This window comes from Nycticebus coucang, chromosome 11 (assembly GCF_027406575.1).
Source record: "Nycticebus coucang isolate mNycCou1 chromosome 11, mNycCou1.pri, whole genome shotgun sequence".
NCBI lineage: Eukaryota > Metazoa > Chordata > Mammalia > Primates > Lorisidae > Nycticebus > Nycticebus coucang.
In genome coordinates, this window is record NC_069790.1 from 20,390,740 (window position 1) to 20,404,876 (window position 14,137).

Here is a 14,137-nt window from a genome sequence, read left to right on the forward strand (position 1 = left end):
CACATACACCAGAGCTGGCGGGTTTGAATCCAGCCCAGGCCTGCCAAACAACAATGACAACTACAACCAAAAAATAGCCGGAGATTATGGCGGGCACCTGTAGTCCCAGCAACTTAGGTACTTGGGAGGCTGAGGCAAGAGAATCGCGTAAGCCCAGTAGTTGGAGGTTGCTGTGAGCTGTGAAGCCACGGCTGTCTATTCAGGGTGTCAGTCTGAGGCTTTGTCTAAAAAATAAATAAATAAAAATTCACGGGGTTATCTGTCCTTTTTAAAAATTTATGGTATTTCCTATTAAAATGAAACTGAAAGATTTGATCTCATTGGGTCCACGATGATCCATGGAACCTACTGGCCAGATGTGGACCCAGCTGCAGCCTGAGATAGACTGAGCGCTCAGTCCCATGCAGCCCAGCCAGCCCACTGCTTCGCTCCTGTCTCCCAGGCCCTGGCCTGTGCTCCAGTAGTGATGCATTCCAGTGCATACTACGTTTTTAACTCCTGGGAGCTAAGGAAGAGCTACTATTCCCGTTTTACAGATAAAGAAATTGAGGCTGAGAGGTTTGAGTGAATAGAACTCAGGTTTCCCTGCAACCTCATGTTATTTTCCAATGGCCTTGACACCCTAACCTAGAGTAGGGTTTCTTGTCTTGTCTCTCTAATATACTTTAACCGCCAAGAGGGAGAGGCCAGGTCAGGTTCTAGTTGGGATTCCTACTACAGAGGGAAATGTGCAGGGCTGGACTAATGGGACTATTTTTCTCACCAGTGTGCATCTGGCATGGAACATAGTGCCTGGGATATAGCAACATTTCATTAATAATTTATCAAATGAAAGAATAAAGTGAATGGAAAATAAAAGCCTCACGAACCCTTAGACACCTACATACATAGAAAGTGCTCTTAAAAAAGCAAAGTAAATTGGGGATGGTGACTCAAGCCTGTAATCCTAGCACTTTGGGAGACTGAGGTGGAAGGATTGCTTGAGGTCAGGAGTTTGAGACCAGCTTGAGAACACAGCAAGACCCCATCTCTACAAAAAAAAAAAAAAAAAAAAATTAAAAATTAGCCTGGTATGATGGTACATGCCAATAGCCCAGCTACTTGGGAGGCTAAGGCAGGAGGATCTCTTGAGCCCAAGAGTTTGAGGCTGCAGTGAGCTATGACTGTACCACTGTACTCCAGCCTAGGGTGCCAGAGTGTATCTAGGATACATTTATGATTTAAGTACCTACATGATAAATATTAGTCATGTAAGTATAATTCGCCTGTGCTTGTAAGCATAGTAAGCACATAATAGAGATTTTTAAAAATCTGCATTTATAGGAAAATTGTATAATAACATATTTTTTCAACTCATGGTCAATTATCAAGAATCTTTTTAAAAACCTAAACCTACAGGCGGTGCCCGTAGCTCAGTGGGTAAGGCGACGGCTATATACACTGAGGCTGGCGGGTTCGAACCTGCTAAACAGGTTCTGCTAAACAACAGGTCTGCTAAACAACAATGACAACTGCAACAACAAAAAAATAGCTGGGTGTTGTGCAGGCACCTGTGATCCTAGCTACTTGGGAGGCTGAGGCAAGAGAATTGCTTGGGCCTAAGAGTTTAAGGTTACTGTGAGCTATGATGCCATGGCACTCTATCCAGGGTGACAGCGTGAGACTCTGTCTCAAAAAACAAACAAACAAACAAAAAAAAAAAAACACCTAAAACCCCACTGATATTTAAACATTCCAAGGAGAGTAAATCTGGTATTGAATATGATATGAGGAAAGAAAATTCAAAATAAAAATCTGCTGAAAATTTTGATAGAACACTTCTGTGTGCGTGTTTTTCACCCCTGAAAGCAAATATGTAGGATTTCCTGTATGTATGAACCAAGGTGAATGTGAAGTTTTCAGTCAATGAATAATGGGCTCTTCACAAGTTTGGCAGTGCACAGACCTACGGTAAAGGGATTATAAGGACAAAGGACAGAAATACCCATTTGCTGCCTGAGCCCTGAACAGGATTTCTCCTCTCCTCCCAATACCCTAAGCTCCTGTTTCCGTCTGGGCAGGAATCCATTCCCAAACTAAACATGAAACGAGAACCAGGGCATTTAGAAACAAATGGCAATGATTTAAGAATTGGGCAGAAATACAAAAATGCATCAAGGATATTGGCAAAGGAAATGTTTAAATGCCCTTGATTAGAGGAAAACACATGTTTAAGTAACATGAAGAGAAAGGCCATGTTTTGCAGATGAGGGTACCTTCTGGAGCTGACTTGAGGGCTTCTCAGCAACAACGGCTTTCCAGCATCCCCGGGGCCCCTTCCACTTGCGGATGTTGGGCAGGATGGGTTGGTTGAGCTCCATACAGAACTGCAAAGACAGAGCACAGGTTGGCATGCTCAGTGTGGGTTCTCGCCTAAAGCAGTCCTGGCTGGTGATGGCCTGAGAAGTTGTGCCCTGTGTAATTCTGAGTCATCAGCCTTACTCAGAGACTGGCTGAACATCATCCCTATACCCTCAAACACCAGGGTTTGCCAAGACCCAGATGACTAAACAAGTACCACAGATTAAAAAGTGACCCGTCCACCTGTGAAACACCAAATTGTTACCTGAGGACTCAGTTCATAGAAATTTAATCTCTCTATAGCATTCTTGCCCAAAGAGTTTTTAAAAAGAATCCTTTTTATCGTTGTAAAAGTGGTGAATTCAAGGTCCCAGGAGGTTCTGGATTAGTGTCAAATTCAGAAAGGGAAATAGATGAAGGCACAGTGCCTTTCCTTCTTGGGACTCAGCTCAGAGGGGCAAAAGTGGCCCCCAGCTTTAGCCTGAACCACTACAGTGCCCACTGGTTCTCACCTGTGGTTCTCACCTGTCATGGATGGCAACACATCCCATGTGTGTGCAGATCTTTTTGCTATGGATGCCTCCTCCAACATGGAAAATGACTACCACTAAGGCAAAGTAAACACCATGACTTCAAAGTACGTAGACCAGCTCTTCTAACTCCTGCCTCAAACACAGCCCCTCCTCTTGGGGCTGCTTCTTTTAAGGAGTTCCCAGAGTTTTTCAGATTTTGGCTCAGTTTTCAAAATGCTCTAACATCTGGTACTGCCTCTGCAGTGTTCCTTCCTTCACATGCCTTGGGGGCACGCCACTGGTCTCTTTCTCTGCCCACCTCTAGGAGCAAGGGCCTCTTGTCTTCCTTTCAAGCGCTCTCTTCCTTTAATGAGCTGTCCACCCGTTTATTTAGGCCTCCACCTGGAAGACCTCCAAATCTGTACCCACCCTCAGATTTCTCCTGAGTTTTGAATTGCATTTCCAAATGCCTTCTTAATACCTCCATCTGATGATCTCCTTAGTACCTCAAGCTAGCAAGTCCCAAAGGGAACACGCTATTTTCTTCCCCGACCCTGTGGCGGTCCTAGTCCTTGGCATTTCCAACCTGGAGGCTGCTCTGACAACTCCTTCTCTTCCCGCCCGCCCATCAATGGACTATGGCAAGTGTCTGGAGCTCTGTGCTTCAGTTCTCCAGCACCTCTGCTGGGACCTGTTTTGGAGCGTCCCTCTCACTCGATCACTTGGCAGAGCTTCTAAGAAACCTGTAGTTGGAGCCACCCTGCATCTATCTACTAGGTACAGCGTCTTGGCCATGCTGATGTACCTGCCACCCCTGTGGTTCTCAAAGTGTCATCCAGAGACCAGCAGCCTTAGTATCACCTGGGAACTTATTAGGAATTCAGTGGCTCCATCCTAGACCTACTGGATCAGAAACTCTGGGGTGGGCCAAAGCATTTGAGTTTTAACAAGCTCTCCAGGGGAATCTGATGCACACTAAGTTCTGAGAACTGCTGCACCTGAAGCATCTGCCCAATTTTGGCAGGGTGTGGACAGACAGCCTTTAGCCCAGTCCCCTCTGCAATGCCTCAGCAGGAGAAGCCACCCTCACACCCTTCTGGGCGGCCCACATCCGACAGCTGGATGAGGCCAGAGTCTAAAGGTCAGGTCTTTGCCCTCACATTGCTTCCTCTGTAAGAGGAAAGATAAGGTCCAAGCAAGTACAGCCAGTCATTTCTATGGTGCCAAGTTTGTGGAGAAAATGAAACTGGGCAAGGGGAAGGAGAGTGTGGGGAGGTCTACTTTACAAAGTGGGTATTCTATGAGTTCTGCTGCTTTTATAGTTAGTCATTTAAGTGTCTGTCTTTACTCAGAAGTGGGCTTCATAAGGGCAGGAGAGGTGTCTGGGTCACCTTTATAAACCCCCACCTGGCACCTAGGGACCCTCTAGAGCATTTGCTGGTGAATCAAGAAACTCAAGGTAGATCATAGTCTTCAAATCTCTGCAGACAGATAAAAGGAGGATCTATTATCTAAGTAATTTTGTTATTTTTTTTTTTTTAAAGACAGAGTTTCACTTTGTTGTCCTCGGTAGAGTGCAGTGGCATCATAGCTCACAGCATCCTCAAACTTTTGGGCTCAAGCAATCCTCTTGTCTCAGGCTCCCAAGTAACTGAGACTACAGGTGCCCGCCACAACGCCTGGCTATTTTTTTCATTTTTCTTTTCTTCTTTCTTTCTTTCTTTTTTTTTTTTTTTTAGAGACGGGGCTTTGGCTGGTCTCAAACTCCTGAGCTCAAGCAATCCACCTGCCTCAGCTTCCCAGAGTGCTAGAATTACATGCATGAGCCACCACACCCAGCCAATGTTGTTAGTTTTAGCCTGACTTTCTACATGCAGATACACTCTCTGTTGCTGAGTTTGCCAGGGAAGTGTTCCCTCTGGAATTTGGTTATCAGTGACCTTTAAGGGTTCCACTTTCAACCCTGTTCAGTGCAGAGTGGCCATTGACAGTATTATTCCTGGGTGGGGTTATTCCTGGACAGATGAATCCCCCAGGCCGGATGCTCCTGGCTGGTAGCCAGCCTCAAATGGGAAATAAAACACTTTAGAAAATGCAGCCAGAATTTACTGATTATAACTTTAGGGTTCTAGAGAGCAAATGGGTTTCACAAAGGGTCCAATTTCCTGCCAGAGAATCATTTGCTTGCTGAGTGATCTTTAGAACCAAATCCAAGAATCATTAAAAAGAAAAGCGGCTCTTCAATGCCCACATGGTGCTTCACTGCTCCGCACACAGGGCGACCCAAACTTAGCTGCTCACCAGAATCTCTTAGGATGCACCCCGGGAAACTCTGTCTTAAACTGTTATGTTAAATTTAAAATACTCAAGTCATATTTAACTTCTGCAATTACAAGAGGTGCTCAAAGTGACTTAAAGACATCTTTATTATTGGTATACACTGAATATTATTTAATATAGTCTTTTCTTAATATGTCTGTACATTTTTTGGCACTCTATCCCACAGGGGTATCTACTAAAGCACAGTGGGTGAGGTACTAAGCCACTGTGTGGAGGCAACAGGAGTTTGCTGAATCAAAGGGATCTCTCCTGGGATCCCACCCACGGCTTTCCTGTCCTAGAGTAAGTTACAAAACTACCATGGGCTCCACTTGTCTTTGTAGCATCAGACCAGACATGGTGAAGTCATCATTCATCATTACTTGCCCCACAGCCAGCTGATCAGAAGGGAGAGAACATTCAATCACCACCACTCTCCTTGGGCTCAGCAACAAGGGACCTCAAAGTCAGACGTTTTAACTCGCATCTATGAGATGCCCAAGATGTGGCATTCATGGAAAAAAAAATGGAAAAACCCAGCTGGGCACTGCAGCGAGCGCCTGTAATCCCAGAGGCTTCAGAGGCTGAGGCAGCAGGATGCCCACAGCCCGAGTCCGAGGATGCAGTGAGCTATGCCATTGCTCTCTGCTCAGGGCATAGGGTAGAACTCTGTCTCGACAAAAAAAAAAAATAAATAAAAAACAAGAAATATCAAGTCCTAAAAGACACACCATGTGGCTATGGCCTTAGGGTATGATACATCTTGGGTCTGCCCAGAATCAGCTGATTCTGTTTATCTCCACAGTAACAAAGAGTTGCAAGGCTGGAAAGCAACCAATTTTTGCCTGTGGACCTTTGAACATTTTTGTCTTACTTTGACCCCTTCTTTTTTCTGAAAAGAATATTTCTTAAGTCATCTGGTACTGACCAGGAAATTTAAAAAAAGGTGTTACAACTTCACCTGGTAGCCTGACCAGCTACCAGCAAGCTCAGAGGTCCTTTAATCTTCCCCTTCCAGTGATGTTAAAATGAAACCTTGGGCTCTTTGACAATATATAAAGAGGTATTGCCAACAGTGCCCACACAGCTGGAGCCAGGCCAGAGTACTGGTAGGCATTTTAAAGTAAACTCCAAATGGCCATCCTCATCCTGCTTCCTGGATGGGTGGGGAGGGAGTGTTTTCACTTTGAACATTCTGGGTCAAATTTCCAGATGAAGGTGCTCCACTGAGTTGGGTGTTTCACTTGCTTTCCTGATTCTGGACGTGACTTCCCTTTGACAATGAGTTTTCCACACGGTAACAACCTATTTCCTCTGTTCTACTCAGCAGTAGTTATTGAAAATGCAATCCAAAATAGATTGCGCCCATGAAGAAGCACAGGTGAGTTCTCCTTAAAGAGATAAATTGCCACCATGAAAGAACAAAGCCCCATCATAGGTCACGCAAGGTCAACAGACTAAACTTTCATTTGAATACAATAGGAAGCAGGGTAAAGGACAGAGGCAACATTTTTAGAAATGTTAACAAAGCAAAGGCTTATCCTTGCCAGAATCTTCAAGCACTTGGGGAATGTTACAGCCAATTTTAGAAACCAGGACACCTGCAGATATCTGTAAATAATTACGTGAAACCAAAGAAGAGTTGGGGGTCATTAAAAAAAAATCAGTGTGAGGGTGGCGCCTGTGGCTCAAGGAGTAGGGCGCTGGTCCCATATGCTGGAGGTAGTGGGTTCAAACCCAGCCCCGGCCAAAAACCACAAAAAAACCCCAAAATGTCAGTGTGCTCTATAAGAAAAATAAACAATGCAAAAGCTAAATTACTTCTAAGTGTAAACTAAATACTAACCATGTTTGGTCTTCTGAGTATAACAAATAAGCCTATTACAAAATTTTTCTAAGATATTTAACATATTGAGATGTTGGGATTTTGAAAGGCCAAGTGACCTCTAGGTAGAAAGCTGAGCCCCTTCTGGCTCTCAGAGGCTGCACAGGCCCAGGCAGCCCTCTGGGCAGCGCTGGCCTCACACACAGGATGCAGCATGGACAAAAAGCAAAAGCAAAGAGTGTTTCAACCTCCTTTCTCCCTCAGTCTCTATGAGTGAGGAACAGATCCCTCAATGGCTTATGCTCTTGAAAGACAAGAACTATATTCCACAAAGCACGGATGAGATGTGGCCACCTTGCATCAATGCAAAAGCAGGTACACGTCCTGGGCGGACCAGGGAGCAGGGTGCTACTGTGGAGCCTCCTGCAGCACTGCTTCTGCCTCCAAAACCCATTTTTCCCTCCATGCTCAGGAGCCTGTGGAGGGAGGCAATGGATGGCATTCCCTTGGCCACTCTTAGGCTCAGTGAGCAACCATCATTTTCCAATACTGAAAGAAAGAATCAGCTATTTCCTCATAGCTTCGAAGAGTTTCCTCAGAGGGCCACCGTTATGGGCTGGAAGGAGACGAGTCCCAGGAGCTGAGGGACCTCGTGAATGCCACTGAGCATGATTGGGCCTCAGTGTCCCCACATGTGAACTGAATGGATGGGAGAAGATGACCTATCCCAGGACCCCTCCCGTTCTAGAACTGAGTGGTTCTCTAAAACTCGGTGGGGGGAGGGGGCCGAAACAGGTGGGGGGCATGAGTGAACAACTAGGACTCTCACACCATTTAAACTCCTTTCTTCCTCCTTCTCCATGATAACCTGTATGAGAACTCTGTGGAGAAGCTGATGCCACCAATAGGACATTGGGTTAATCTTCCAAAGGCTTAGTTCCCCAAGACAAGGAATCCACCTTTCTAAGAACAGCATCAGCTTTCTTTAACGTCCATCCCTCATGTCCCCTAAAGACCCCTTGATGAACTGCCTGGAATAAGGAGCTTACTTTTAATAGGTAGTAATCCTAAGAGGCTAATTCAGGTAAATCCAGCAATGGTTAAGACATGTGTGGCCAACAACCTACACCCAGGTTAGCTGCTGGATCCTGTAAAAAACCGAGCCAGGAGAAAGTATGGGGAGGGAAAGGGAACCAACATGTGCTATGTGCCAGGTATAGGGCAGGCCCTTCCCACAATGGTCGCATTCGATCCTAATGACAACCCTGCCAGGTGAGTGACACTGCTCCTACTTCACACGCGAGGAAACTGGGGCTCAGAAAAGTAACACAGGCCTGTTTCTCACTGCCAGCAGGTAGGCCGGGCAGGTGGGGCCAACTCTGATGCACTCAGAAAACACAAACCAGACCAACTGACCCATGAGATGGTGTGTGCACATGTACCACACACCTTCCAATTCCCCAGTTCTCTGGAGCTAAAACCTGCACAGCCACCACCTCGCTGAGGTGGGTTTTTCCTTCGATGCCTTGGGTCACACAGGCCCCGATGACCAGCTCACAAGGACATCAGGGCATCAGACAGCCTTCCTCCACACCCATGCCACGGCTGGGCATTCAGAGCCTCTCGGGGAGCCGTAGGTCAAAAGTCTAGGCCCCACCCTTCTTTACCCACAGATAGTCACTATCTGCCCATTCTAAGGAAACTTCCTAAATGTTTCCTTAGGAAATTTTGGAAGGCTGTCCATCCTTGTTTAAACTCACCCCACATGCCATGAGAGAAGTTTGTTCCTTATCCTAAGAGTAATCCCAGAATCACTGCAGGGTGTGAGCAGAGGAGCTGCATTTGGAAAAGGCTTCAGGGCTGCAGTGTAGAGGGCAGCCTGGGGATGGGTCAGCTTGGTCACAGAAATACCATGTGGTTAGTGCAGTAAGTGATGGGCGTAGCTTGACTAGGGGGAGAAGTGTGGGCAAACATGAGAGATAATTAGGAGTTAATGTGACTCGGCCCAAAAGAAGTAAATGAAGAAGATATTCAAACAAATAACAGTATGTAGGGCGGTGCCTGTGGCTCAAGGAGTAGGGCACCAGCCTCATAAACCAGAGGTGGTGGTTCAAACCCGGCCCCAGCCAAAAATTGCAAAAAATAAAATAAAATAAAAAATAACAGTGTGTGAGTGTTTATGACAGCACTGTTCTCAATAGACAAGTAATGGCAGTGGAAACAACCCAAATGTCTATCGAGTGAAGGAAAGATAAACAAAATGCAGTATCTCTATAAAGTATTATTCAGCCATAAAAAAAGAAATGAAGGGCTGATTGATATATGCTGCAACACAGAGGAACCTTGAAAACATGTTACCACGCGAGAGAAGCTAGACACAACGCTACATCCGGTAAGATTCCTTAGCACAAACCATCCGGAGCGGCTCAACCCTATCTGGACAGAATACAGACTGGCAGTGCCAGGGATGGGGAGAGGGACATGGAGAGTGACTGCTTAATAGGTTAGGGGTTTCCTTTTCAGATGATGAGGATAAATATCTTGAAACTAGACAGAGGTGACGGTTCCACACATTGTAACTAGTGACATTAAACCCCATTGAGTTGTTTGCCTTAAAATGGTTAATGATTGATTTTATGTTGTGTGAATTACACCTCAATCATCTAAAAAAAGTGATGTGGATGATAAATTAGAGCAGTGTTTTTCGACCTCTTTTATCTCATGGCACACTTGAACCTGTAGTTAAAACTTCCACAGCACACTTAAATTATGTTGATCAAAAAAAAAAAAAAAGAGAAAAAAAAAAAACAAGAATATACATACTGTGCTTTGAACTTCTTTCAAAAATAATTTAATTAATGATCTTTAAAACTTTTCATAGACAAAGATGCTCACATGGCACCCAAGTGTGGTGAGGCACACGGGGTGAGGATTGCTGGATTAGAGGAAACACTCTTTTATTTAACAAACAGTGAGGATTTGGAATGCACCAGGTGCTGTTCTTGGCTACTGCCGTCAAGCTGGCCCCGCCTCGCAGAGCCCTCGGTCAGCGACAGACGGAACGTCAGTGCCCACTGTGGAGCCTGGGGAGGCCACTTCTGGACAAAGAGCAGTCAAGAGTCCTCCCCACATATGGTTACTGAACATCCAGAGAGAAGAGACCATCCCAGTAATTACTGGAATACTAGTTCTTTGAAGCTCAAAAATTGACAGTTTTAGGGCAAATAAAGTAGTACTTCTTTCCAAATTAGGCACTAAACTTGTGAGTAATGATTGAAACTAATTATTCTAAGTGGAAGCAGGACTGAAAATAGTAATGAGTTTTGGAGGATTTTGTGGCTATTTCAGGAAAGCCTAGGAAAGTTGCAGGCAGAGCAAAACAAACAGAGAGTCGGAGCAGACACTCGGAGATGGCTGTGCCAGGGTTGGCAGTGAACATGGCTTCCAAGGTGTTACATCGCCTAAGGCACGCGTCAGTAGTGAAGGTTGAGAAAGTAGAGCTTCATTTGGTACTTCCTCCTGAAAAGCTAAACCCAAAATTCTCCAGGAAATGTCAACCACATATGTTACAACATTTAACTTTGTAACCAAGAAGGCATCTTCCCCCATCTTGCAAGATGATAACTTATTTCCTAAGAGAAATCTTGTTGATTTAGCCAACCTCAACTCTTCCCTTTCTACTGTCTTCTTCCTTTGATGTTTTCAGGTGAACAGGCTCAAAGAATGGATAAGACAGACAAAGGGGAGAGACTGTCTCCAAATCCAAACCCACCACTCCACGATACAACTGATTAATAAAAGCAGTTTTACCCCCGAGGTGTCAGAAGTCATATATGGCTACCAGAAATAGAAAAGCTAGTGAGGCGTTGTGGCAAGTGCCTGTGGTCCCAGCTTCTTGGGAGGCTGAGGCCAGAGGATCATTTGAGCCCAGGACTTTGAGGTTGCGGTGAGCTATGATGCCATGGCATAATGCCCGGGGTGACAGAGTGAGACTCTGTGTCAAAAAAGAAAAAAAGAAAGAAAGAAGTCATATATGGCAACAGAAAGGGTAGGGACGGTGGGAAGGAAGAAAGAAGAGAAATCCAAGGGATTAATAATTGTTTAGATGATTAAATTCAAAGAAAATTACTTTGGAGTAAAACAAGGTTGGTAGCTTACATGAGAGCCCCATTCCTACCCTCTTACCTGAACACCCACATATTTTATAAACACTAAAGACTGGTTCCTGACTGCCAGGTTCCTAGAGCTTCCCATGCATATTTTTATGAAGAATCCAGAATTATTTAGGAACTGTCACTTTAAAACAGAATTAGGACTTACGGACCCTCAGGGAAATTGCTCTGGTTGCCATTTTTCTTATAAAATGCCAGCCTCCAGCTATCTCATATGGTGTTTGTGCAGCCTGCTTTCCTCAGCAGCAATAATTGTAAAGACCTCAAAGCTGTGGTTGAAAGTATGACTGATTCAGGACTTATTTTATTTTGATTTGCATTATGCCAAATCCAAGTCTGTGCAGTCTCTGTATTTCCTATTTATTTCACATAGATTTGCAAACCACATAGATTTGATAGTTCTTTTCTGTGTGGGCAGCAAGGGATGGCGAGACCTGCAGTTTTTCACTCCCAGATGCTTCACAGCCGTTAGAACTGGAGGTGGCAGTTCATGAAATAACATTCTCATTTTGGAGAATGTCCTGAGACTCACTGGTTCTCAATTTTTTTTTTCTTTTGCTAATGGGAGAAATGGGAAGCAGAACCCCCAGACCATCTTTTAGTGAAGCTTTCTTCCCATTAAATTTTTGGCCAGAAGCACTTAAAAACAGCCAAACTGCCTAGTGTTCGTGTCACAGGATTTTCTGGCTCCTTCCAACATACTGGGAGTGGGTGGACTAAAATCAAAGCAGACTGAGGAGAGAGAAGGGCGACATAAGCTCATGACCTGGCAAAGGCCACAGCATGGATGTCACACAGTGTGCTGTAGGCAAGAGGAGACACTGCGTGTCGATGCACAGGGCCACCACAGCTGACGTGCACTAGAACGCCCACCACCCGCCGAGTGCAGGCTCTTCACACATCTGGCGCCATGTGATCTACACACCACGGCTCTGGGAGGGAGGCATCCTCCTCACTAGACAGATGAGTAACGTAGGGCTGAAGGAGTTAAGTAATGGGTTCAAGGTCACCCAGAGGGTAAATGGCTGAGCCAGGACCCAAGACCATGGCTATAGGCCTGACCTCACCGTGCTGCTCCGATTCCCATGGAAGCAACTCCCAGGAAGGAGGAACAGGATCAAACTTGTGTTTCAGAAGGGCTACTCTGGTAACAATACAAAGGAGGGACTGAAACAAAATGAAATTAGAGACACCAAATTATAAATTGTATGTTTTACTTTTCCTCCTGGCTTTCAAAGTTTCTAGAAATTTCATTTTTTCCAGCCATAGCGTAAATACTAATTAACTAGCATAAACTTTATTCATATAGAAGTCAGTTAGTCTCTCTCTCATACACACCCGCATACATACAGAAATATACATATTTAATTCTTTTTCATAAATAAAAGCTGATTAATGGCTCAGTGCCGGTAGCACAGTGGTTATGGCGCCAGCCACATACACCAGGCAGGCAGGTACGAACCCGACCCTGGCCTGCTAAGCAACAATGACAACTGCAACAAAAAAACAGCCGGGCATTGTGGCAGACACCTGTGGTCCCAGCTACTTGGGAAGCTGAGGCAAGAGAATCGCTTAAGCCCAAGAGTTTGAGGTTGCTGTGAGCTGTGATGCCACAGCACTCTATTAAGAGCCACAAAGTGAGACTCTGTCTCAAGATAAATAAATAAATAAGTAAATAAAAATAAATAAATAAAAGCTGGGCGCCTGCTTGGTTCTGTTACTGCTAGAGGTTGACAAGGCCTTCCCTGACTGTAATGAAGGTGCCCTAGTGTGAGGGGTACAAAAAGACCACTTTGGCTGTGCATCATCCTCGCAGCCAGCGAGAAGCAAATGAGTTCTCTAAAGGTCGCAACAAGGACGGCGTCAGAGCAGGCTGTAAAAGGTGTGGCTATCCTGGTCACCTACTTTGGAGTGCCACAATTTTCTCCGAGTAGACCCTAAAAGGGACATAATTTTGGATGTTAGGAGTACAGGCAGTGAAGATAGTGATGAAGTGAATGAAGAACTGAATAGGCTCAGTGAGTAGGGCACCAAAGCCCCATATATCGAGGGTGGCAGGTTCAAAACAGCCCTGGCCAAACTGTAACAAAAAAAAGTAGCCAGGCATCTTGGTAGACACCTGTAGTCCCAGCTCCTCAGGAGGCTGAGGCAAGAGAATCGCCTAAGCCCAAGAGCTGGAGGTTGCTGTGAGTTGTGACGCCACGGTACTCTATCGAGGGCAACAAAATGAGACTCTGTCTCTAAAAATAAAAAAGAACTGAATAAATCGCAGGCGTTACAGGAGAAGAGAAGAAAAGAGAAAAAAGCTAAGAGAAAATCAAGTTGAATAAAAAGAAGGGACAAGGTCTTATTCATCCAGTTCTACGGAAGAAGACATTTCAAAACAAAAGAAACAAAAATATCAGAAGAAGGGCGGCGCCTGTGGCTCAAAGGGAAGGGCATCGGTCCCATATGCCGGAGGTGGCGGGTTCAAACCCAGCCCCAGCCAAAAACTACACACACACAAAAATAAATAAATAAATAAATAAAAATCAAAAAATCAAAAAAAAATATCAGAAGAAAGAAAAGAAAAAAGAGTATATCAAAAAAAAGGGAAACATCACAAAAAGGAAAAAAAGAAGAGAAGAAAGGAAAAGCATTCTTCTACTAATAGTTCTGAATTCTCCAAAAAGTAACTGAGACTTTGGTCTAAGGAGCCATTAAATTTGAAAATTTGTTTTTAAAAGTTATTTGCCCTTCCTTAGAATTTGCTATATACTCTGCTTTGCAATAAATCCCAGCCTTTTCCATATAGACATTATTCATATGTGGTACTATTATCCCTCTGGCAATACATTTTTAATGTGCCATGACTATAAAGTATTAAATCAGTCTTGTTACTTGATAGCCATGCCCCAAGCTATTTGTATATACAAAACATCTTTTTTGGCTTTTGTCTCTGTGTTATTACATCATAAATTGTTTGTAAA

The 14,137-nt window shown here is 44.5% G+C and overlaps 1 protein-coding gene and 1 pseudogene across 4 annotated transcripts in view; one reads left to right on the forward strand and one right to left on the reverse strand.

Annotated features, from left to right (window-relative positions):
* Positions 1–14,137, reverse strand: part of EEPD1 (endonuclease/exonuclease/phosphatase family domain containing 1) — a 126,873-nt gene that overhangs the window by 15,129 nt on the left and 97,607 nt on the right. For all 4 annotated transcript variants that reach the window (XM_053609709.1, XM_053609708.1, XM_053609711.1 and 1 more), the window contains exon 4: positions 2,256–2,366. In XM_053609709.1, coding sequence (XP_053465684.1) covers positions 2,256–2,366 — 111 coding nt within the window. The remainder of the gene's footprint in view (positions 1–2,255; positions 2,367–14,137) is intronic.
* On the forward strand, positions 10,407–13,843 carry LOC128598867 (protein SREK1IP1-like; annotated as a pseudogene).